Genomic DNA, 24,917 nt, shown 5'->3' on the forward strand with positions numbered 1-24,917 from the left:
GAAAGTCACAATTCCATTAACATATAGGTGGTCGCAACACCAAGTCTCTTGGAACAGGATTATATCACATCTGTTCAAATGAGTCCCTGCATTGAGTTTTCAATCCAGCAATGTTCCAGGAGAGAAGTTTTAGAGGGGTGGTACCACTCCCCTGTCTTAGTCAATGTAGCTCTACAATTATATCCAGGCCGCCCCCAAAATTCCCCAGAATGCAGCAGTTGGATGATAGTACACAGGGGCTAGGTGTTGCTGGAGTGGGCCTGTGTGTATTGTTTTTGGAGTTTTGTGAGCCAATCTCATGTGGTTCCAGGTATTGCAAGGCTATCCAGTCAATGCTTTTAGAGTTTGGGTTTTTATAGTCTGCAGATACAGATTTGCTTTGTTCGCTGTCACATTTAGTAAGTCCAGGTGATTTGGGAGTAATCCCCAATTCGCCAGACTTTGAAAAAATACTATATTAAGACGGTGTAGGTGGTTGTAATACCATAATTTCGGGGCTTAAGGCCAGCTGTCCCTTCGTATTGAGATGTTGTGATTTATATGTTGCAGGCGTTCCCTCGGGAATGTTACAATCTATTGTCTGATTGGGGGCCTTTAGGGAACTCACAGGGAACTGTACAGATCTTTTCCGGTCTGAGATGTTTTTTTCTCCATTTTTGATGTTAAAGGCAAGCGGGCAGGTATCAGTCACTTTGGACCTGGTGCACCGATTGCACATATTCAATAGTAATTCCTTTCAGGAGGAGAGTCACTGCAAGATCTCCGGCTATTCCTGCGCTGGTAGGGCACTAAAGCTTTTAATTCGTAGTTGTTCTTCCAGTGTGCAGTTTCCAGGAGCAACACTATCATTGCTTTCTGGAACCTTCTCAGCACTATTTGTGCACCTAATACTTCCAAAGACTGGAGTAACTTTGCAAAGCTGTTGAGACAAAATGGGGGTAATATCATTGGTCTCACTTAGCTCAATTAGCTTCCCAGTCGATGGCTCCTTACACACAGGAATAAGGGGCCATCTCTTCTCCTCCCTTAGGATTCCCAGGGATATAGTGGGGGAGACATCCTTAAAATGTCCCATAACTTCCATACCCTTTCTTTTAAACCCCTCCTTGGCAGAATATATTTTAGCAGCAGTATTGGCTGATGTAAAGGTTGCAATTACTCACGCTGACTTATAATTGTAGAAACGATATTCTACCTTCCAGATAGATTCTGGGTCTATGGGCATCGCAATTGAGGCAGCTATAAGCTGTGCCAGATGTACTTTGCGATCCTGTTGTGTGAGCCAGCCATTTGGTTTTGGGTAATTAATAAAAACCAAATTCTGTTTCATTAGCTGTAAATGCCATTGTTTATTTGCCAAGCTGGTTTTTTGCAAATGTTCTTGCTCCATGTGTTCTAAGAAGAATGTTGTTGTCTTGTTTGGGAGCTGGGAGATTGACCACGGGTCCTGCATTTCACCTGGTTCATCGTGCTGGAGGGGCATTTTTGGCTTCTGGGTTAAACATGACCTTTCATGGGTGTCCTGACTCACTGTGCTATCTTGCCTCTTGGGATCAAAGACCTTCTGCCTCTTGTCCTCTGCTTCTAAAAGCTTAAAAAGTTTATTAAAGTTCATTTTAGAATGACTTTTAGTACTGGCTGTGGTTTTTATATTTTTGGTTTTCTTTTTAAGACCAATAGGCGCCTTAGTGTTTTTACACATGGTTTTTCTACTGGCCACACCTGTAGTATTTTTATTTCTCTTCCTACTACTGAGGTTATTGCTATTCCTTCCATTTTGATTTACTTGGGAGGAAGTCTCACTTGCTGTTCCACTGCAGAGGTCTGTCGTGGGCTTTTGCATCGGGTCTATGACTTCTAATGAGGTTGAAGTTGACTTACCTCTCACTCTTAAATTAAATAGTACTAGGTCTGTTAAAGTGGTCAGTAAATCCTTACACTCTGACAGGAATTTCTTTATCAGAGATATGTCCTCTGTCCATCCCATAAACAGATACCTAATCAGCTCAAGTTGGTTGTTGAGCAGATTTGTTACCGTGTAAGAGTCAGAATTCTTATCTCCAAGGGGAAGTGAAGAAGCACTTGGATGTGGGGGAGGAGAGTCACAGTCTTCCCCCCAGAACCTCTTAGGGAATTTAACATTTCAGGGCTCTTGTGGCTTCCTTGTGAAGGTTCGTGCCTACTATCCTGCTGTCTGGATATTGTAGGGACATCCTCGGCAGAGGCTAATTCTGCGGCTAAGCTGCACCTACCTTCCTCTTGGATTTCCTGGTCCATAGTTTTCATTAAACAATGGGGGCCCAAGGACCAATCTAAAATCTCTTCATCAGATACCACATTCTTAGTAACTGCCTGAGCACATTCCTCTGAATTAGAACAAAAGAAATCTATAATTTTAAACTGATTATGGGCTTTGACAAAGGACACAACATCATCCATCACAGGGACCAGGACCAGTTGTTTGTACCCTCCTCTGGTAAGGACCATCGAGCCCCAGTAAGATAAATTAATAGGAAAGGGGTAATAATATTTGGGTGTGTAAATATTTAAGTAACCCATGTTTGACTATATTCTTCTTTGGCTTTCCCCAGAATGATCCAGCATTACATAGTCACTTTCCCCCAAGGTACCGACTGCTTTAATTCCCATGACCAATTCGTCTGTGTTAGTTAAGATCAGGTCCAGGATTGCCGATCCCCTTGTTCCTCCTTCTACTTTTTGAAAGAGGAAATTATCAGCAAGGCCCATCAGGAATTTGTTAGAGGCTTTGTGCTTCGCAGAGTTTGTCTCCCAGCAGGTATCTGGGTAGTTGAAGTCCCCCATCATTACTACCTCTTGCCTCCTTGAGATTTCAGAGATTTGTTTGAGAAAGGCCTCGTCTACCACCTCTTCTTGGCCAGGGGGTCTGTAGTAGACACCTACTACCATGTCGGTTTTATTTGTTTCTCCATTTATTTTTACCCAAATGGTCTCTATCGGACCACTTTGTTCACTCTGTTGGATTTCCATAGAGCTGTATTTGTCTTTGATGTATAACGCTACTTCCCCTCCTTTTCTATTGCTTCTATTCTTTCTGTAGAGTTTATATCCTTGAATGGCTATATTCCAATCATGGGAGTCATCCCACCAAGTTTCTGTTATCCCTATGAAGTCATATTTGCCTTGATGCACTAAGACTTCAAGCTCCCCTTGCTTGTTTCCCAAGCTCTGCGCGTTGGTATATAGACACCAGAAGTCTCTTTTGTCCCGATTGGATTCCTCCATTAATATACCGTGAGCTTTGCCGTGCATCCCTTTCTCCCTCCCAGTGTCTGCTGTACCCTTCAAATGGTTGCGTTTACAACCCGCTGTCTTTGGATCGGTATTTAAGCTATCATCTCCATCCCCCAGAGGCTTTAGTTTAAAGCCCTCTTGATGAGTTTTGCCATACTTCTGCCAAAGAGATTCTTCCCAGTCCTCGTGAGGTGCAGCCCATCTCCTGCCAACAGTCCCCCCTCCAAGAAGCTTAGACCATGGTCCCAGAATCCAAACCTTTCCCGTCGACACCATCTGCGTAACCAGTCGTTGACCTGCAGTATCTTCCTTTCCCTTTGTAGTCCTCTATCCTTCACAGGAACAATTGACGAGAAGACCACCTGTGCCCCAAAATCCTTGACCTTCCTACCCAGAGCCTCATAGTCCAAGGTGATCTGTTCCAAGGTGTTTCTGGCCGTGTCATTTGTGCCCACATGGATGAGGAGAAAGGGGTACCTATCTTGTTTCCCAGTGAGCCTCGGCAGGTTGTCAGAGACATCCCAGATGCGCGCCCCAGGGAGACAACAGACTTCCCAATTCACTTTGTCCGGCTGGCATACCGGTGCCTCTATCCCCCTGAGCAACGAGTCTCCAACCACCAGCACCCTCCTCTTTTTGCTGCAAGCAGTGGTTGCATCAGCTTCCTTCTTCTGGGGTGTGGAGTCTTCCTTTACAGTCAGTGTCTCTTGATGCAGGTGAGTTCGTTGAGGCTCTTCAGGGGTGCTGTCTGCCGAGAGATGCTGAAAGCGATTTGTTAGATGCAGCAGTTCTGAATCCCTTCTGTTTTTCCTTGCCCTTACAGTGACAGTCCTCCGTGGGGATTTGTTGCTGTTGCAGTCCTGTTCTTCCTTGTTACTTTCTTCTTGTACTTTGTGTCGCTCCCTTAATTCCTCTTGTGTTCTATCAAGGAAGTCCTCATCTTCTCTGATAAGTCGCAGAGTGTCTATGCGTTGCTGCAGCCCCCTAACCTTTTCTTCTAGGAGCGCCACCAATCTGCACTTGCTGCAAGTGTAATCGTGTCTGGTTTCCGTTAAGAAGATGAACATAGCGCACACGTTGCAGGTGACAGTAGGCCTCTCTCCTTCTGATCTGCTGTCTATGGATTTTGCAAGCGCCAAAAGGATTGTCAAACAGAGGCTAGTGGATATCAATAATCAAGAGCTCTCTGCAGCCGCACAGGGTCCTTGTTCTCTCCAGTCACTGGATCTATCAGATTTCCTTCAAAAAAATGGGATGCCCTACCTAAGCTGGTTATTTATTCCCAAGTATAGGAGGGTATTCTCTTTGGCTCGATTCAATGTTCTACCCTCTAAACTTTTGGAGGACAGATATAAAAAAACTCCAAGAAACAACAGGTGTGGCCCTTGTAATAATGACGAAGTAGAGTCTATTTCACATGTCCTGTTTAATTGTAGCTATTACAAAGGGGCCAGAAAAGACCTAATATACCCTATTATGCAGTCTTTTCCAGGCTGTTCTTTTGATCGTTTTACTTGAGGGTTCAGATAAGGCAATTACCAAGCAAGTGGCAAAATTCCTGAACTGGCCATCTGGATTAGACCCTGTATGATTGTCAATGGTAATTAAATAATTTGAGTTGTTTATATAACCCAGCTTGTTGCTCGTTGTACTCTGTGTTAATATGTAGTCTTATTTTATAACTCCTAGTATTATGTTTTATATTTGTAGTCAGTTGACTGTAAATATTGTTGTTGTAATTTCTTTATTTTGTTTTTTCAAAATCATGAGAGAGTATCTAGCCAAACAGTTCTGCAAAAGCAAGTAGTTTTAGCTGCACCATAGAATCGCCCTCTCTAAATAAACCCTGTAAAGAATGTTGGGGAAAACCCCAAAAGTTTTAGGGAGCACACAGGGAGCAGGGAAGTTCCCTTGCACAGCTAAAACTCCTTGTGCTAGCTGATACTGCCTGTTATTTTCAATAGGAGACCCATCCCAGCTCCTGCTGTCTGTTAACGTTTACTTTTTAGTTTTGAATGGCATGAAATTTGCAACTATAGTTTAATCTTTCAGGACATTATGCCTGCCACATTTTAGGGTAAAGGATCCCCACTTGAGAGGCAATTAAGAAAAAAGGGTAAAATCCAATGAATTCAAATTACTTTTAGTGACAGACTAAGTCGATTTTTGCCACCTCTAACTCTGGAGTTCTTCACCCAAATGCCAAGAAATTTCCAGGCTCAAGTTACAAAAAGTTCAAAGGTTATCCATGTTGGAGAGCAGGAAATTTGCCCCCATTTGAAATCCTGGGACAATAAATCAAAGGAGTAATTAATCTGCATATCATCTTTTGAAATGTTATGTGAAGTGAGATGAATAACTTTGGAGTTCTATATTCAATTGGCACAAACATTTTCAGAGATTCTAGTGGTCCTCCTAGGTCAGCAATTCCTAACGTGGGCAGTAGCATCCCCTTGGGGGGCGTTACAGCCTTTCAGGGGGGCATTGGTGTGACTACAAACTTTAGGTGGGTGTTTGGCTTCATTAGGGGGTGTTGACATTTGGCGGTCTGATGTGACAGTTGAAGCATTTAGGTTTAATTTTATTTAATACACAAATCATTAATTTTTAAACTGTTCTGTCCCCAGTTAAAATGTATTTAATAGTTTCAATTCATGGCAATAACACTATAAATAGTGTGTGCTCTTTAGTAAAGAAATTCTGAATAGCAGCCAGTATCATATCAAGGAATGGGGATATTATCCACGTCCCGGCACTAGGTAATGTTCCCATGCTGTCTTGAGGGATGTTGGAACCAATCATGAGAGTGTTTGATAAGCTGGGTGTATTGGTTGTTGGAATGTATGAGATTCAACTCCAACTTGTGGGTTGAGGCTGCATGGGGTTAAAAAGGGTAGCTAGAGAGACCTCTTGGTTGCTAGGCTATACCTATCCCTTTGATCTCCTGCTGTCTCTCCCTTCCTGCTAGACTGATATGCAAAGGATGTTGATCCCAGTTCCTTCTTTCCTTCCCAGTCTTCTTCTTTCTCTTGAGAGGGGAGCAGACATATTCCTTTGTCTCTCCCTCTCCTCCAGCATGAGGGTGAGTACTGGGTTCAGTGCTTGCTGCTCCAACTTAGTTAGCTAGATATAGGACTCTTTCCTATCAAACATGTACTTCCAGAATAAAGTAGTTATTTCTTATTTTAAAGCTTAAAGTCTCTGTGTGACTAATTTGCAGGGAAGGTAGAATCTTAGCAAAGATTCAAACACACACACATAAGCTCGCTCAATACCCTCTGTTCTGCAACACAACTCTGCAGGGTCCTACAGGTCATTGGGCCCAGCCTCCTATATTGATGAAGGACGCATTCTTTCAACGAATGAGTGCCGTGTGCAAACGGGTGACACAGTCAGTTATTACTGGTTTTCTTCAGGAATGGGACACACTCGCTACCTGCTGTTTCTGTGATGTTTAAATGAACTTGTTTAATGAAACAATGCCGGTAAACTGAATGAGTTTGTTGTTAAGCAACACAGTGTATTCTATTGGTTCATACTGTATGGACTTAGTTTTTGCTTATGTTTTTAGGATTTCTGAAATAAGAAACTCCTGTATCTGCAATTTGTTTCTTGCGTGTAACTATGTATGTTCATTAATAAATCATACTAAGAATTCAATGTGTAATCTAAGTGCAATAAAAAGGCATGATAAAAACGATCAGTAATAATAATTGAAAATACCTTTTATGCATTACTCATATTTTAAGGGAAGAATAGGGGGGCATTGGGCACAAGAAGATTTTGCAAAGGGGCATTGGGTCAAAAAAGGTTGGGTAACGCTGTTCTAGGTAAAGGTTTCCAAAACCTCTGAGTTCATAGGCTCCTTAATAAGCTTATAAAGTTGTCATCAATGGAAATGGACTGCCTTCAAGTCGATCCTGACTTATGCCAACCCTATGAATAAGGAATTCATGGTAAGCAGTATCCAGAGGGGTTTTTCCATTGCCTCCCTCTGAGGCTAGTCCTGCTCAGCTTGCCACAGCTGCAGAGGCCAGCCCCTTTCTTGTCCGCAACTGCCAGCTGGGGGGCAACTGGGACTATGCAGCTTGCCACGGCTGCACAGGTGGCAGGGCACATAACCCGAGCCACTCACTGCAGGGGTGATCTTTAGCTGGCCCTTGACACCCAGGAGACACAAGCGGGGATCTGAACTCACAGACTCTGGACTCCCAGCCAGGTTCTCCTCCCCCTTGAGCTATACCAGCTGCAAAGTTGTCATCTGCAATTTGTATTTTGTATTCTGGATGTTGTCTGGTTCTTTTGTTTGTTGTTTTGTTTCTTGATTCATTGTATTTATTGTATTCATATATTGTGCTTGTTTTTATCTTTCTGTACACCGCCCAGAGAGCCTTCGGGCTTAGGGCGGTATATAAATAAAATAAAATAAATAAATAAATAAATCAACCTCAACCCGAATTCATAGCAATGTAAATGAAATACCAGTATATAATAAACATTAACAAACCAATCAATCACAATAAGCAACTAGTACAGAATGTGTTTGAAAATGAACTACAGAAACAGAGACCACATTTGATCATGGATTCCTTTCAAAAGGCTGTTGTGTGTTTCCAATGGACACACATAAGACAAGAAAGCATCTATCTGATTTTTGACAATGACATCTTCAGGATGTAATTTGTGTGGCAAATGATGTGCCAGTGACATCTCCCAAGCATCCACGAAGTTCACCCCAATTCCTGAGAACATCTTCCTCATGATTGTGTCAAGCTGATAGGAATACCAGTCGCTGTTGAAAAGGCTAACCTCCGGCCCAAGCTCCTGAACATTGGCGGTTTTGATGATGATCTGAGTTTTGGGGTTCCGATCCAGAAGCCGAACAACTGACCTGCGAATGTTCCTCAGTCTCCTGATATACACTTCTACAGGAAAAGTGCTGAAGTGAGACCAGATAGTTATGGCTATCACAGTGTTCCTTCCACCTACAATGCGATTCAGTTCATTGGCAATGTAGTGCAGCTCACTGCTAAACACAGTGGAAAAGCGAATTGGGGGCCCATGACAGCGGAATTTTAGTAGGATGTTATGTGTTGGGTCCACAGCCATGAAAGGTCCAACATTTTTAGGACTACCAAGGTTTAATTCCACAAGACCTGAAACACAAAAGAATTACTGGTCATTCCCTGCATTCTTGCATCGCCCATAACTGTTAGTAAAGAAAAACAAGGGCATCAACCATGGTTTTCAACCATTTCTAAACACTGGAATACTGGCCCAGTTTGGAGGATCATTATGAGCGTTAGCCCTTGCCCTTCCCATTGCGTTTTGGCATGAAGATCCCAGGTTGTATTAAGTCAAAATTCCCCGTTATGTTTGAACAGGGGAACATTAGTTTAATTTCAGTTAATAAAGCCAGTAAAAATAACCAAGGTGTGAGGAAGGAGAGAAGGGTCAAGTGAAGGAGTACTCATCTGACTTGTTACTGGCTTCATGAAGCCTGAAGTAATCATTCAAACCAGGCCACAGTCTCAAAACAGTGTTTGAGACTACTAGAACTAGAAAAGCGTTATTTGCAGAGGCGAAAACCTGTCACGTTAACTGAACCATCTGAACCATTACTCCTCATTAAAGTTGTCCATCTTGGTGAACTGGTACTAAGCCCTTGGCTTTACCTACAATTGCTGCCTCTCTATTGTTCCCCATATTTAATCTGTCACCAGATTACATTTTTCTTGCTATGCACTATGTTTTTGCGAGTCCACCCATTCCTTTCACTAGAAGGCATAATCATATACTGATCATCTCCTACCTTCATTACTACAACTCCTTTCTCCCCAACACATCCAAGCTCTCTAACATGTATCCACAACTCTGCAAGAAAATAAATGTACTTTTCTTGTCATTCTGACTCAAGGCTGACCCATAACATTTTGCTGCCTGAATCAAAAGAAAAGATGGCACCTCCCCTTTCCATGTACAAAGGCCAACTGGACTGGCAGGTGATCTTACATCAAAACTGGTGACAGGATAGTATCCTCCACCATATCTGAGGCAGCAGGTTAGTTTAGTGGGTCCAAGATAGGGCACACAGTACACTCAACTCTGTCCTCAGAGGGAAACAGCTGGGAGGAGGAAATCAGAGGGCTGCTGTTGCTGCCCCAACGGTTGCTGCCTGAGGCAGTTGCCTCACTCTGCCTAATGGTAGGCTTGTCTCCACATCCTTGCAACACCTCTGGACTTCTCCTCTGCTACCTCTTTACGTTAGGAATACCTCTTCACATTTAGGATTCCCTATTAGATCATCAGGTTAAGGTTACGCTCTATTCTTTCAAATCCCGCCTCAAAAACCCAGTCCTTCCATCCTTTGGTTCAATCCTGGATTCCTCACCTTCAACTGAAGCCCAAAGGTGTGTTTGCATGTAATCATCTCGTTATCATTGCTTCTCCCATTTTTTCCCTTTCTTCAGCAATTTATCCCCCATTACTATTACTATGTTTAGCAGGAAAGATAAGGGCAATTTATTTCCTGGGAACAACAATTGTTGTGGGGAAGGAGGGATTCTAGAAAGAGTAATCCTGAGGGACTTGAAAAGGCGCTTCTTAAGCAAACCTTAGGTAAAACAGAGTTGGAGAGAGTTATTGAAAATAAATGTCAAATCTGTCCAATCCCTCTAGCTCTTCCAAATTCCAGAAACATGTCAGCTGAATTAACAATAGTTACAAAATGACAAACATCCCACAATCTCTACATCAGAGTACCAGCATTAACATTTTCTTATTTATTTATTTAACAGCAAAGACAAAACAAAAATAGTAACCTGGAACAAATGTGGTCAAATATTCAAACCACTGCCTGATTGTAGAGTCTCCAAACAAGTGGATAAGTTTCCCTTGTAAACATTCAGTAATATCCGATGACTCGTTAAAATGCCGAATCCACTGTGTTCTTGCTCGCCATTCATCTTGATAATAGTAACCAGAAGGAAATACATTAGGGCTTTGAGATCTTTCCAGATTGTCCATCTCTGAAAAAGAATATTGAAATGAAAAGCCATGTGTTACAATTATAGAAGTAAACCAAGTAAGAGCATATTAACATCAACCCTCCTAAAACACAGCTGTTATCAGGGCCAGGGCCAGCCTGCCCCAGCCCCCCTGCTCCCAGCCTCCCCCTACAGACCGTGCAGGACTGCTCCACCTACTTCTTCTCTCTTTCTGTTAATGCCCTGTGCACTGGCACACAGTCGCTGCCATCAACCAAGATGGCAGTGGAGGCTTCTCTTAAGGGCTGATATCCCCCATCTTAGCTGATGGCAAGCAGGTGTGCGCTACGCTACATACACGCACATGCCTGCCATCAATCAAGGTGGTGGGAGGGGCATTAGCCTCTTAGAGAAGCCTCTGCTGCCATCTTGGTTGATGGCAGCTGCATGCACAGTGCATTCACAGAAAGGGAGGAGACAGAGGTGGAGTGAGTGGGCGCCGTGGGCCCAGACGGTCGGGGGGGGGGGCTGGGAGCTTTGTCTCTACGATCTGCGGCAGGGTCATGAGTCGACCCTGCCAATAATCATGGAAGGGAAGCAGTGCCCCCACAACCTAAGGAGGGACCCTTTAGGGGCCCCTCAGCCAGGGCCGACCTGGCCATCCCTTGGCACCGGCCTTGGCTGTTATAGGTATAGGTATAGAAGTTTGAAAACATTTATAAACTGAAATGGAATGAGCACCCTGTATGTAGTACGTTTCCATATTTTGTAAAGAAATTAATGAAATTCACTTTAGATACAGTACTTGCCTACCACAGGTGAATCCAACAATATTTTAGAGCCCAAAGGATTTTCCAGACACATACTTGTATGTGTGCATGAGACAGAGAATGTGTGTGTGTGTGTGAGAGAGAGAGAGTATGTAAGTATTACTCAGCTGTCGTAAAGACTAGACATCTTTCTTCCAGGAAGCACATTTGTTGGGGGGGTTAATCACATTTTCCCAACAATCAAAATACAGTGGCCACAATCTAATGGAAATGTAAGCATACTCACTTTTCTGTTGGAAGTGTGGTCAATACTTAGTTACTAGGATAATCCAATATCCCTTTCCCCCTGCATGCCTATTGCAAATCATGGTTATGGGGAGTGTCAAGGCAGCTCTTGGCTAGTATCTGTGGAGATCTCTGGTGATGAGCTACAAAAAATTTCCTCATGAACATTTGTTCCAGGTGCAAATTAGTTAGCTTCTTAAATCTGGAAGCTAATCTTCCAAATCAAGAGATACAATGTACCCTTGTACAACATAGAAGCCACAGAACAGACTTAACGTGATCTTTGAACCAATACAGGCGAGGCTGAGTTAGTATTTATCTAAATTAATAATCTTAATTTGATCACTTGATTTTTGACAGGCACTGAGTGCTCTGTGTTTTGCTGCAAATGTATGCTTGGCAGTCCTTGATTCAAATCTTACTTCAACCATAAAGTCCCTGTTCTCAGCCTCCTCATCTGAAGTATAAGGGTAACAATACTGACCTACAATATAGAACTGTTGTAAGAATTACTGGGGTAATGTACATGAAGCACTTTTCACTCTAAAGTACTATGAAACTGCCAATAATGAAAACTCTCCGACAGCTGTCAATCAGCAATGTGTCACTACATTAAATCAAATTATCACTTGATCAAATCAGTCATGTGAATTTGCTGTTTTCACTGATTAAATGTAACATATGAAAAAGGTCTTCATGGTCTGAAACAAAGTCTTTCAAATGTTTAACTTTACCTGCATGCCTTAACGGCCTTACGATCACAGTATCGGGGCCACTGGAGGATACTGGCACTTTGATATTGACATCACTAAATTTAAAAAACAAAACATTCAGTGATAAAAAGATACATTTTTCTAAGGACAAATACCCAATACTATACTACTGGTACCTCACACATAGTTAACTCCTCTTGGTTTTAGCTATGCATCTCAACATGGATCTGGGTAGGTAGATCCCCTGATTAGTGCAGACATGGTATCCCCAGTTTTCCCAAGGCAGAATGCAGCTATGCCCCCTCCTTTCCAGTCCCTCTCACCCCCTCCCAAATCAGCTCATGAAGTTTTGCGTAATACTGGTGGCCAATGACAGGTTTGTGAAAAGTGTTAATAAACTGAAAATAGCAAAAATTGATGGGACAATCAGGACCAGGGCCATGGTAGGCTGGGAGGGACAGTGTAACCCTTTCCAACCCCACCATGGTCCTGTCAAATAGCCCCTCCCCCTGAAAAAAAGAGCTGCCATTTGCATTTGGAGGGAACCTCCAACTGGTATTAATGGGATCTTCCATCCTGATGCAAAAGGAAGGACTGCAGCAGGAGGGCAAAAGAGTTAATATTCCTCTCCTCGTCTGCTGTGGTCCTGATCTCAACTGGGTTTTGCAAAAAAGCCACATTAAATACCTGCAGTAATCATAGTTAGGGAATCCCCAGAATTATGTTGAAGATGCATGCCCGCAGTCAAAAAAGGATATACCAATGGCATAAACTCTTCTTTGCTAAATGTATATATTACTAGTGGTATGCTACATCTAACAATTCTGACCACAATACATACACATAACATTAGCAATAACAAGCCCCAAGGTAAGGGGTCACTGAAAATCATGGACCTGCCACCAAAAATACAAGTAAATTAAAAGGAAATGCAAACATTAAAGAGAACCAACATAAAACTAAACTATCCCAAATAGAACAAACAATAAATATATGTAATAAGAGAGTATGTACCTTTGGAAAAGGCGACTCTCTTCCGAGTTCAGTAGACCCTTTTGATATCCCCCTTTGTAATGGCTGATCCTGGTGGCACAAGAAAGTTTTCTTGGCTTGTAGCAAAACCATGGCTCACCTGTGTAAAGATCTGTGAAATTACACACTGGCATATCTCCTGGCAAACACACATTGCACACAGTGGTTTCTGAAATTCTCCCTGATTTGAATAGGCTTTTAAAATATACCCTGTCTGGTCTTTCTTCTTGTAAACGTTGAAGAACTTGGATCCCTTCACTAGAATGGACCAAGGCCACAGATACTGTAACCTCCCCTGGCCAGAGTAAAGTGAAAAAAACTCTGTAAAATCCGTTCTGGTAATCTACAACTCTTCCTGTGGCTCCAGCTTTCAGATGAGCAGAGTGGATTCTTGTCTGAAGGTAGTCTCCACCATATTGCTTTGGTTTGCCTTCGTAATCTTTCATGTGGACCCGCACCTCCAGCTGATCACCAACCTTGAAATGTGTATGGGTATTCAGTATCACAAAGGTGCTACGGGATGGGTCAGTGCTCCTCACAAATGGGATTTTGTCCTGTGGAGGTCTGGGCCACTGTATAGCAGCAAATAAGGAATCTTCTTCCCCTTGTTCCCTCTTGGACAAGATTTGGTGCTCATAGCCACAATACAGCTTTCTGGGTAGTTTGGTCATCTGTGATAAAGGCTGCTGATCATCATCTTCTACTAACCACTTTAGACCTGCATCATTCAGATTCTACAAAAGAAGGAAGCTATTTGAAGCAGGCCTGTTAACAGTAGAGCTAAATATATTTGCAGCGTTGTGTCTGACAGCGTTTATTTACTACTTTTTGGTTACACTAGAAGCTCCCAAAGTGGTTTATAACCAACAAAAGTATTACAATTAAGAGCCTCAAAACAGAGCATTGGAAGGTGCCTTACACAGAGTCACACCCTTGGTCCTTCTAGCTCAGCACTTAGACTAGAGGCTTTGAACAGACAACCCATATTTGTCCATATATAACATTTTCTTTCAAATTATTGTTCTGTACTTTTCCCAAAAACTCTATAGAACTTTAACCAATCAAGAAAAGGTTTGGGACTAACTGGGTCTTAGAACAAATTAAACCATAACTATCACTAGAATACAGCAAAGGTTTTGACTGTGTAGATCATGAAAAACTATGGAATGCTTTAAAAGAAATGGGGGTGCCACAGCTTCTGATTGTCCCGATGTGCAACCTATACTGTGCACAAGAGGCTGCTGTAAGGACAGAATATGGAGAAACCAATTGGTTCCCAATCAGAAAGAGTGTGAGACAGGGGTGCATTTTATTGCCCTATTTGTTTATTCTACACGCAGAACATATCATATGGAAAGCGGTATTGGACCAAGATGAAGGAGGTGTGAAAATTGGGAGGGAGAAATATCAATGACTTAAGATATGCAGACGATACCATACTACTAGCAGAAGCCAGTAATAATTTGAAACGAATGCTGATGAAAGTTAAAGAGGAAAGCACAAAAGCAGGACTACAGCTGAACGTCAAGAAGACTAAGGTAATGACAACAGAAGATTATGTAACTTTAAAGTTGACAGCCAGAACACTGAATTTGTCATTGAACCCCTAGATCAGCCCTTCCCAACCAGTGTGCCTCCTGATGTTGCTGGACCACAATTCCCATCTTTCCTGACCATTGGCAATGCTGGCTGAGGCTGATGGGAGTTGTGATCCAACAACATCTGGAGGCACACTGGTTGGGAAAGGCTGCCCTAGATTATCAACACCTCGGCACAATCATTAACCAAAATGGAGACAATAGTCAAGAAATCAGAAGAAGGCTAGGACTGCATGAGTTCATCTATGAGAACTAGAAAAGGTCCTCAAATGCAAAGATGTATCACTGAACGCTAAAGTCAGGATCATTCAGGCCATGGTATTCCCGATCTCTATGTGTGGATGTGAAAGTTGGACAGTGAAAAAAGAAGATAAGAGAAAAATCAACTGATTTGAAATGTGGTGTTGGAGGAGAGCTTTCTGCATACCATGGACTGTGAAAAAGACAAATAATTGGGTGTTACAACAAATTAAACCAGACCTGTCACTAGAAGCTAAGACAGCCTTTCCCAACCGGTGTGCCTCCAGATGTTGTTGGACCACAACTCCCATCAGCCTCAGCCATTGGCAATGCTGGCTGAGGCTGATGGGAGTTGTGGTCCAACAATGGAGGCACACTGATTGGGAAAGGCTGAGCTAAAATGATGAAACTGATGTTATCATACTTTGGACACAAAATGAGAAGACATGATTCACTAGAAAAGACAATAATGCTAGGAAAGACAGAAGGGAGTAAAAAAGCTGGGGGGGAAAGGGAGTAGAAAAAGAAGAAGACCAAACAAGAGATGGACTGATTCCATAAAGGAAGCTACAGACCTGAATTTACAAGATCTGAACAGGGGGTTCATGACAGATGCTATTAGAGGTCTCCGATTCATAGGGTTGCCAAAAGTCGTAATCGACTTGAAGGCACATAACAACAATCCTCACAGAAAATGTTTCTATACTTTGTGATGTATTTAGTTACATACATGATCATACACATCATTATATCAAAATATAATTATCCTTCAAGCTCATAGGATCTTTAGTGGACATTGCAAATCCATAATTTGCCCCCTATATGGTCCTGTAAGCAAGTCAAATGTTCTCTATGTGGGACTTTCCTTGAAAACAACACAGAAGCTGCAGCTGTTACAGAATGCAACCACAAGATGCAACCACAAGATTCAGAGTATCATATAGGACCATATAACAGTGATGCTTAAACCTGCACTGGCTTCGTTAATATCTTTCTAGACCACTTCCAAGATGTTTGTTATGATGTTTAGAGCTCTGAAGAGCTCTGGACGTGAGAGAGTACTTCTCTCCATATATTCCTGCCCAAGATGTTCTGAGGAACTCTATCCCACTTTCCACCACCTGTGCATTATGTAGACATGTGAGAAAGCCTTTCCCACTGCGAATGCCCTGGAATGTCCTCCCCTCAGAGGCCTGGCTGGCAATAAAGTTGGCTATGTTTTTGTGCTAATTTAAACATTGCTTTTTACTCAGGCATTTGAGCCATGTTCACAATTTAACTTGCTTGTGGTGTATGTTAGCACTGAGTATTTATGATTTTATGCTGAATACGACTAGTATGGATTATGTTTTATGAGTGTAAGTGGTCAAGAATTGTTTTATTGTTATATCCTACTCTGACATCAACTGATATAGGGCAGTTCAGAAATATTTTAATAAATAAAAAAATAGGAGAGAAGACTCTATTCAAGATGAGGCTCCAAGACAATAGAATTTTCAGATGGAAGCAACAGTAGGAGTTGACAGTTGAATGGGTTTTTTTAAATGAGATTCAAACTGCTCATGAGAGGTTTGTTTTTATTTTAAAAATCTTTCTCAAAATACCATCTTATTATGACTAAACTAATGTTTAAAGGGAAAGAATTCCAAAGTGTCCGTGCCACAACAGTAAAGGTCTGCTTCCTATGTTATGTGGAATGGACCTCCAGATAAGATGGTATCTGCAAAAGGCCCTCACCTGCAGAGCACAGTGATCGACTAGGTATATATAAGGGGTAAGACGATATTTCAGGTATCCTGGTCCCAAGAGGCATAGCATTTTGTACCCCAAAACGAGAACCTTGAATTTGGCCCGGTAGCTAATGGGCAGCCAGTGCAATTATTTCAACAGTGGGGTGACATGTTGGCAATACCCTGCCCAGTGAATAGTTTCGCTGCTGCATTTTGCTCCAACTGCAGCTTCTGGACCAATCTCAAGGACAGCCCCACATAGAGTGCATTAAAATAATCCAGCTTGGAGGCTACCAGTGTATGGATAACAGTAGTCAGGCTATCCCGGTCCAGAAATGGCCAAAGCTAATAAAAAGCCCTCCTAGCCACGGAGGCCACCTGGGCCTCTAGCAACAAAGATGGATCCAGGAACACCCCTAGACTACGAACCTGCTCTTTAAGAGGGAGTGCGACCCCATCCAAAGCATGGTAAGCATTTACTTAGTCTCTTACTATATCACCCTTGGGTTGTGTATCCAGTGCCAGTTCTAGTCAGAATAGATCCACTGGAACTAATGAGGCCTATTAACTCTAGTGGGTCTATTCTCAGTTGGCTACAGCCCAATTTATTTATTTGTTCAACTTATATTCCTGCTTTCATCAATTCTATTGATCCCAGAGTCAGTTACATCCAATACTTTATAAAACAGCTTTAAATCATTTAAATAATTATTCTTTTAAATAAATAATAAAACAATGTTTTAAATAAATTTAAAAACATCAACTGAAATATAGCATAAAACAATATAAGATGACACAGCAGCAGACCATCATAAAGAACCCATGGAATATTTGCTCAAATACCACCAAATGTCTGGGAGAAGAAATGCAATTTTTAGAGGGTGTTAAAAAAAAAGTAACATCAGCACCTGCCTTTATCTTAAGGGAGAGGAAATTCCATAACTGAAGTTTTGTCATAGAAAAGACCCTGTCTGGTGTCATCACAGTGCAGACCTCCCCTGACAGCAGAAGCACAAGAAGGGTCTCTCCTGTAGTTCATAATGCACAGACAGACTGATAAACAGGAGAAGACACTGCTTCAAAAGTCATTTAGAACTTTATAAGTTAAAGGCAAGACCTTGAATTTGCTCAGTAGCATATAGATAGCCAGCTCAAACTTTCAAAAATCAGCACAACAGAATCTCACCCGGCTGAACTGGTTACGATACTAGTAGCCACATTTTGCACTAGTTGCAGGTTCTGAACCATCTTCAAGAGACTCGCCATGGCAGGTTACCAGAGCATGGATGACTGTGGCTAGAGTGGCTATCGTTGTCTAGGAATGGCTATTGCTGGTGAACCAACCAGAGTTGGAAATAGGCACTCCAAACTGCTGAGCCTCTAGTGACAATTAAAGATGTGAAGGCCCAGAAAAAAACAGGAAAAATTCAGCAGGAAAAACTGATTTTGCTTATCACTAGTGATAATGCTGGATCAAGGAGGACCACCAAGCTACATACCTGTTCCTTTCAAGAAAAGTGCAGCTCTGTCTCCAGCAGGCCATTACTGGACAGGTGAATCCCAAACCCAACAGCGCCTCAGTCCTTAATTGAGAAGGGGCGCTATGTTTCTATTTCAAAGCTATTTGAAACTTGGTTGCCAAAAGAAAAATATGAATAAGACTTCTCTGAATAAGAGAGACGAACAGAAAATTTCAATCTAGAATACTTTTGGATTAAGGGTATAAAGTACCCTGTGTTTGTTAAAGAAGCGGACGAATGTTTTATTCCAAAATCACTGATGTTTGGGGCAGTCCCACTAGCAACAAAAATATTCCAGTTTGCCACACATTTTCCAACAATGTTGATTATTCATGAAAGTCAGTTTGTGAGGTGTTTTGCATACCAGAAGGGTAAGAGTTTAAAGGATAACTCTCTACTATGAACAGATGTAAAATTAAGGTATGGAAAACAAAAGTATGTGCCAATGAGAATATATTCCAGACTTTTCGATCTAGACCTAAATCTTTTCTCCCTCCTTGTAACACAAGGGTGAACTTTTTTTCCTCTTGAGGGCCACATTCCTGTTTTTCCCCCAAGCCAGGATATTTCCCTGCCTCCCAGCCATGCTTTTTTCATGATGTATGTAAGAAACAAATATGGAGCAGAACACACACTGTCACCCCAAATCATTTAAATAATCTAACATGGAGAATACACTGATGAACAGAAACAATGTTGTCCAATCTCCTTATCCTGTACTGGAGAGAGTTGAGTCACTCACCTCTAACTGGTAAAAGTTGTGAACGAAAGCCAGAATTGCCAACACTGCCAGAACCAAGCAAAAAATTTGCATTTTGGAAAAATTGGGCCACATGATCCCTTCATCTTTCTCTCACCCACGTAAGATGCTGCCATGTTGCCCATATTCCACAGGCACCAGTGTCATTGTTACTCAGTGTCACACAAGAAATTTCATCAGGAGGTTTCAGCTGCATTTCCTCTTCCTGTGAATGCATTTATAAAACTTTTGGTTAGATCTTAAAATAGAGCTAGAATAATAAAAATGGATTTAGCATATGAGAGGCAGGAACATTAGAAGCATAAATTAGACACATAGAAAGGAACTGGAAAGAAAAATATTACGAAATGACAAACCTCATTATTTTGCAGCTGTGACAGAACTGCTATTTAGCATGTAACACATAACAGACACCCTTTATTTCATTACTGGTGTGGCTAGAAGTAACAAATAATAAACCTTGCACTGGAGATTGTTATCTAGAACCAATTCCAAATGAAATACATTAACTGTCCAGATTGGAATTTTTCAGAGTACAATAGTCCTGAAAACACAACCAGATCAGAGCCCTCTGCATCCCACCCAATGGTGCCTTTGTCCATGATAAGCAGGGCCAGCGCCAAGCAGATGTGGGCCCTTGGGCACCAAACAGCCGCAGCCCCTCCCCCACACATGCACATGTTTAATACACCTGGTCGAGCTACCTCTTGCGTTGCTGTGTCAGCTGATGCATGCCTGCCATCACCCAAGATGGGGGTATGTGTCAACACACTCCTGCTGCCATCTTGGGTGATGGCAGGGATGTGTACTAATGTGGTGATGCCCCCACTGTCATCTTTGCAGATGGCAGGCATATGACAATGTAACAGGAGGCACAACTGGACATGTTTAAGTGTGCACGAACTACATGAGCATGCAGTAGTGGTGTCAGCTGGGACAGCAAAGCTCCTGCTCTACAATTGGCTCCACCATCCAGTCGTGCCCAATGCTGGTGGGGATCGCAGAGTGGGAGCTCCATCCTCCGAGCCGCAGGGGTCCTTGACCAGTGCCCAACCTGGCCACACACTGGCACCGGGCCTGATAAAGAGGGTTATTTCCTCCCATTAAATATTAGACAGGCGCTATCTGTGTTATCTATTCGGTGCCTACTGAACACCTTCCTCTTTCAACAAGTCTTTTAAATAGAGACCTTATCCCAGTCTGTGTTGGAATTGCTTTTAAAGATTTTTTAAAGATGCTGTTTTAAAAAAATATGTTTTGCTTTAGTATGTTTCTAAATATGTTTTGTTTCAATATATTTTAATGTTTATTTTTATGAAGTTTTACAGTGTTTTTAGTGTTTTTGTTTGCCACCCTGGATTCCTACCGGGAAGAAGAGAGGGACATAAATTTAATAAATTATTATTATTATTTATCTGCTAGAAAGCAGATATTTTGGCAAGTGGCTTACAGTATACTGACACCAATACTACAAGACCTATTTTTCTTTTGCCTCTTCTACCTTTTCATGTTTTTTTCTCAGCCCACTGCCTATATTTTCAACCACTGAGCTCCCTATATCTAAGCCCCCTCATCCTACTTCCCTGCCCTCTCCAATTGCCTGCCGTCCCTGTGTCTGTTTCCCCCTCCTACCAACAGCTTTTTTGTCCTTAGGCCTTATGTGAAGATGTGCTACCACCGAAACTGACTTTATTTCCTTTTCAGAAGTTAGATATTACAACTGCTGAGTTTCTCAAAGCAGAGTATTTGTGAGCATTCTAGAACATCACAGCAGCTCAGCTAATGAATGGCAGATAGCACACAAATCTTAGCCTGTCAGTGTCACTTTAAAGTTTCTTGTTTTAAAAGAACTACATGAATCTAAAGATCCTAGATTTAATTTAGGAAACATTCTAAGACTAAACTGAATTCTTCTTTTTCCTCTCCCCTTCTTTCTGAAAACCACTGATGGCAACGCAGCATGACACATTGCTAGATAGTCCCTTTTTGACAGAATTTACTCAGTGGAAGATGGTTATGAAATTCTTTCTAAGAATGCACTGAAAAAATGGAGAGAAAGAGACTTACTTTGCATAAACTTTATAGTCTTAAGACTCAGAATTTTTTTTACATTATGGGGCACTCAATGTTTCACCATGATTATTCACAAGCTGCTGCTCCCATTGGCTTTTGTCTTCTTTCAGTTTCTGTAAACAGATCGAGTCATTCCTGTTTATGCTCCAGAAAATTATCCCATCGAAACATTAGGAAACAAGCTGTATTGTTATTATTTCTATTTCTAACCTGCTCTGGAGCCTAAGTGTGTCTATTAACAAAAATCCATCCTTAACGGAATAGGTGACATACTATCACTTCATTTTTTTGCTACAACAGAATAATATGGCTGTCTTTCTTGGCAATCATTCCACTATGTGATACAATGAATTCTAATTATCTTGTGAATGCTAATAGAGTAAGCATTAATTAAATTAACGCTATGAAACATAACATGGCCACAAAGACACATATTTAACTTAAAAGCAACTGGTGTTGCCAGTTCCATTAAATCAAATACATGCCCTGTAGTGCACAGACCACATGTGAATCATTATACAGATTATATAAAAGGATTACAAAGATTGTATGAATCTCTGAGAGATGAGCCACATTGTATGGGGAACACATTCATGAAAATAGATTAAAAGAGAAAAATTCATACAAAAATTAGTAGGAATAAACAAGGTGCAAGGCCCAAGGAGTGGCAGGCATTCCAGACTGAGGCACTCTCAATTATAGAGATATATTTACACTGCTGTGTGAGGAAGGAAAAAAAGGTTGTCAGGAGAAGTGCAGCTTCGCTTACCTGCGCGAAGCTCTGGGGAGCGGAGCATAGTTGCGGCCGAGGGTGAAGCCACAGAAGCCATTTTAAGGAAGGGAACGTCGCGCATCGCCTTGAGATGACGCGCGACATTCTGTATGGAGGAGGCAGAGCTAAGGGGCTATTGAAGCCCACCCCGCCGCCTCCAACTTTCTCTTGGCTTGCAACGACAAAGAGAGGAAGAATGACGGCGTGGGACAAAACGGAGCTACTGAACAGCGAGGGACAGAGAGCAGTGGCCATTTTCTGGCCGCATGGTCGATGCTTGGGCCTGATCAGACCATTTAAGGTTGCAGCCACGAGGGCAATGACTGTTAATGCTGCTGTGTGGCTGCAGGTGGCCTGGTGGTGTGGCCTGGCCAAGTTAAGCAAGATTACACAAACATCCTAACCCCTATACAGGGAGGAGGGAGTGGATGTTAAACAAGGATTACAACCACATACATTTAAATAGTACGCAAGTATATTTAGGATGGATGGATGGATGGACGGACGGACGGACACATCCCTGTGGGTTGCTGATTTCTCCCCCCCCATAAAAGGGGAAGGGGGGTGAAGGATCCAAAATAGAACTACCAATATCATAATACTGTTATTTACTTGGAAAACCATTTACATTTCTGGTTGCTGCATTTCAAAAAGGGTATGGTACAGTTGTTGAATAGAGCCACTGAAATGATCAGGGTAGGGAACAATTCCCTATATGAGGAAAAGTTACTACATTTGGGGTTTTTAAATGTGGGCAAAAAATGATGGAAGGGTCATAAAAACTACACATTATACGGATAAAGTGGACAGAGAAGGTTTTCTTCCTGTCTTATAATACTAGAACCTGTGGTCATCCAATGAAGCTGAAAGGTGGGGGATTCACAACAGGCAAAATGAAGTACTTTTTCATATAGCACATGGTTATACTACGGCATTCACTACTGTAATATTTGGCGATGACCACTTACTTAGGTGCCTTTAAAAGGAGACTAGTTAAATTAATAGGCTGCTAGTCATGGTAACTATACTACCTCCAGCTTCAGAGGTGTCATGCCTCCAAATACCAATTGCAGTGGAATGACAGCAAGCAAGGGCTGATGCCCTGATTGGCCACTGTGGGAAGGAGATGAGGGGCTAGATCCCTGGTATCCAACATGAATGCCACTCTCCACATGTGGTGAAATGGCTATTGACCTGCTCAAAAAAAATGTTTGCATGTCAAGATCTAAAACAGACAACTGAGAGAAGGATCAACTCAGGGAAAAGAGGGAATCTACAGCCATACCTGTACCAAAACATAAATCCTAATTCTCTGCCTCCTTCAGTACAGGTTATTTATTTATTTATTTCATTTATTTAATTATATTTTTAAACCGCCCTATAGCAACAAGCTCTCAGGGCGGTGTACAACAAGGTTCAAATCCCTGCTCAGCCAGGAAACCTTGGGCAAGTCGCTGCATCAATTTACCTCTTCATTTATTTATTCCCTGTAAGTGCCTATTATTTTATGTGACTGTGAACATTTTAGTAAGACATGACGGGGAAGGGGAGAAGAGGAAACCACCATTTTGCAAAAATGACGTGAGAGTAAACTTATATACACATACACGCATATAGGGGAGAGTCTAGGAGACGTAAAGCAATCCACCTTGAGCTCGAACAAAAACATTTTCAATAAACATAACGCTACAGCCCTACCAACGGTACCGTGACCCATCCAAAGTCCTGACGTGCCCCCATCCCTCCCAGCACCACTGGGCCGAATATCTTATACCGACACTGGAGCCAAGCTTCTCCCATAGAGAGACTACCTCCAAGCCCTCTCACCGAGAGGGTCTCTCTCCTCAACGCTAAGATTCAGCCATGGCAATCGATGAAATACCGGGGAAAATACGCAGAGCGCTCTTCTCTCTTTTTAAAAAAAATAAATAACCTGAGGAAGAGGGCCTTTAGATCAAAGGAAGGCATGGCTGCAGGCGAGGCTGAGCCTTTTCCGGCCCGTCTTCTTTGATGCGCTATGCCCCAAGACGGAAAACTAGGGAAAGCCTCACCCGTCACCGTCCCCCCCAAAAACCAGCCTCCCCTCTTCCCCCACTCACCTGGACCCTCGTGCTTAGCGCGGCGACGACTCCGAAGATGCCCTCACCCTATATGTTTAAAAGCGACTGTGGCAAACCCCACGCCCACGTCGCCCACCTCCTTGTTCGATTTCCCAGCAGCCAACCATTGGTTGTCCTCCAGCCGGAGGCGGGTTTGAGAGGAGAGGAGGACGAGACCACCGCAAAAAGGGGAACTTTGTTGGAGGAGCGGGAAGGTGCCCTTGTGCCTTCAGCCCCTGCCTAGCGGACCGCTTGCAGATTGCGAGACGCGCGCCCCTGATTGCTAAAGCGATATTCCTAGGCTGGCTGCCGCGTTGGGCATCTGCGTGCATTTAACGGTCTCTCTGCAAGGCGCGTGCATTGGGGTTTGCATATAGTGATCTCGTCTCTTACCTCTGCTGAATCCTGGCTACGCTTCTGTTTTATCCGAGCTATACCGTATTTTGCACTGCTGTTTGGCCTTGCCTATGTACTGGGTTCCTGCAACGATTTTTTTTGTATTCCATTCGCTGCATTGCTCATCTAGGACACCTGCTGGGGTGGGTTGATTTACGGAGGAATCCCGGGCGGGATCTGTTAAATTTAGCGGTTCACATGGAAGCGAGGTAAAGTGCAGAATTCAGCACTCATAATTATTAACACAGTAAAATACAGAAAGCACTCCTGATTGTAAATGACTGTTACAAGGCTGCTTACGGGAATTGAAAAAACATACCCATTTGTTCAAACGCCCTTTGAAAGTTGCCATCAGTATTTGCCACGGTCGGGGTCGAGTAGCCAGGTACTGTAGAATAGGGAATTTCAGCAGAGGTAGTTTGCATGACGAGCTCACACCTGTTGTTATTCCTTCTTCTACACAACCATTAAAGGTACAGTGCCCCTGCCCTCTTTTTGGACCTGGCCACCCTGCCTAGTGCCTTCCTGCTTTTTTTTTTTAAAAAAAACTGTTTTACAATTGTGTGGTGTTGGATTTTGTTTGCTAAGGTTGACTAAAATAAATATTTTCTTTCTTCAAAAAGAGTTGCATGAGTGTTAAGATATGAAGAGGCATGGCAACAGGTAGTGT

The 24,917-nt window shown here is 42.4% G+C and overlaps 1 protein-coding gene across 7 annotated transcripts; it reads right to left on the reverse strand.

The window, feature by feature from the left end:
- Positions 1 to 7,731: 7,731 nt before the first annotated feature.
- On the reverse strand, positions 7,732 to 24,712 carry NXPE3 (neurexophilin and PC-esterase domain family member 3). 7 transcript variants are annotated; one of them, XM_061628158.1, is made up of 7 exons: positions 24,567 to 24,712; positions 20,975 to 21,093; positions 18,890 to 19,112; positions 13,042 to 13,793; positions 12,049 to 12,122; positions 10,095 to 10,238; positions 7,732 to 8,429 (listed from the first exon to the last, which is right to left on the reverse strand). In XM_061628158.1, the coding sequence occupies exons 3-7, from the start codon at positions 18,980 to 18,982 to the stop codon at positions 7,828 to 7,830; spliced, it is 1,665 nt and encodes a 554-aa protein (XP_061484142.1). In that variant the 5' UTR covers positions 18,983 to 19,112; positions 20,975 to 21,093; positions 24,567 to 24,712; the 3' UTR covers positions 7,732 to 7,827. The 7 variants fall into 7 exon arrangements, with proteins under 7 accessions (XP_061484142.1, XP_061484135.1, XP_061484138.1 ...); XM_061628151.1 differs by having other exon boundaries at positions 10,095 to 10,301; positions 24,567 to 24,706; XM_061628154.1 differs by lacking the exon at positions 24,567 to 24,712 and adding an exon at positions 24,245 to 24,378 and having other exon boundaries at positions 10,095 to 10,301.
- Between the last annotated feature and the right edge of the window lie 205 nt (positions 24,713 to 24,917).

This window comes from Rhineura floridana, chromosome 5, assembly GCF_030035675.1.
Source record: "Rhineura floridana isolate rRhiFlo1 chromosome 5, rRhiFlo1.hap2, whole genome shotgun sequence".
Lineage (NCBI taxonomy): Eukaryota > Metazoa > Chordata > Lepidosauria > Squamata > Rhineuridae > Rhineura > Rhineura floridana.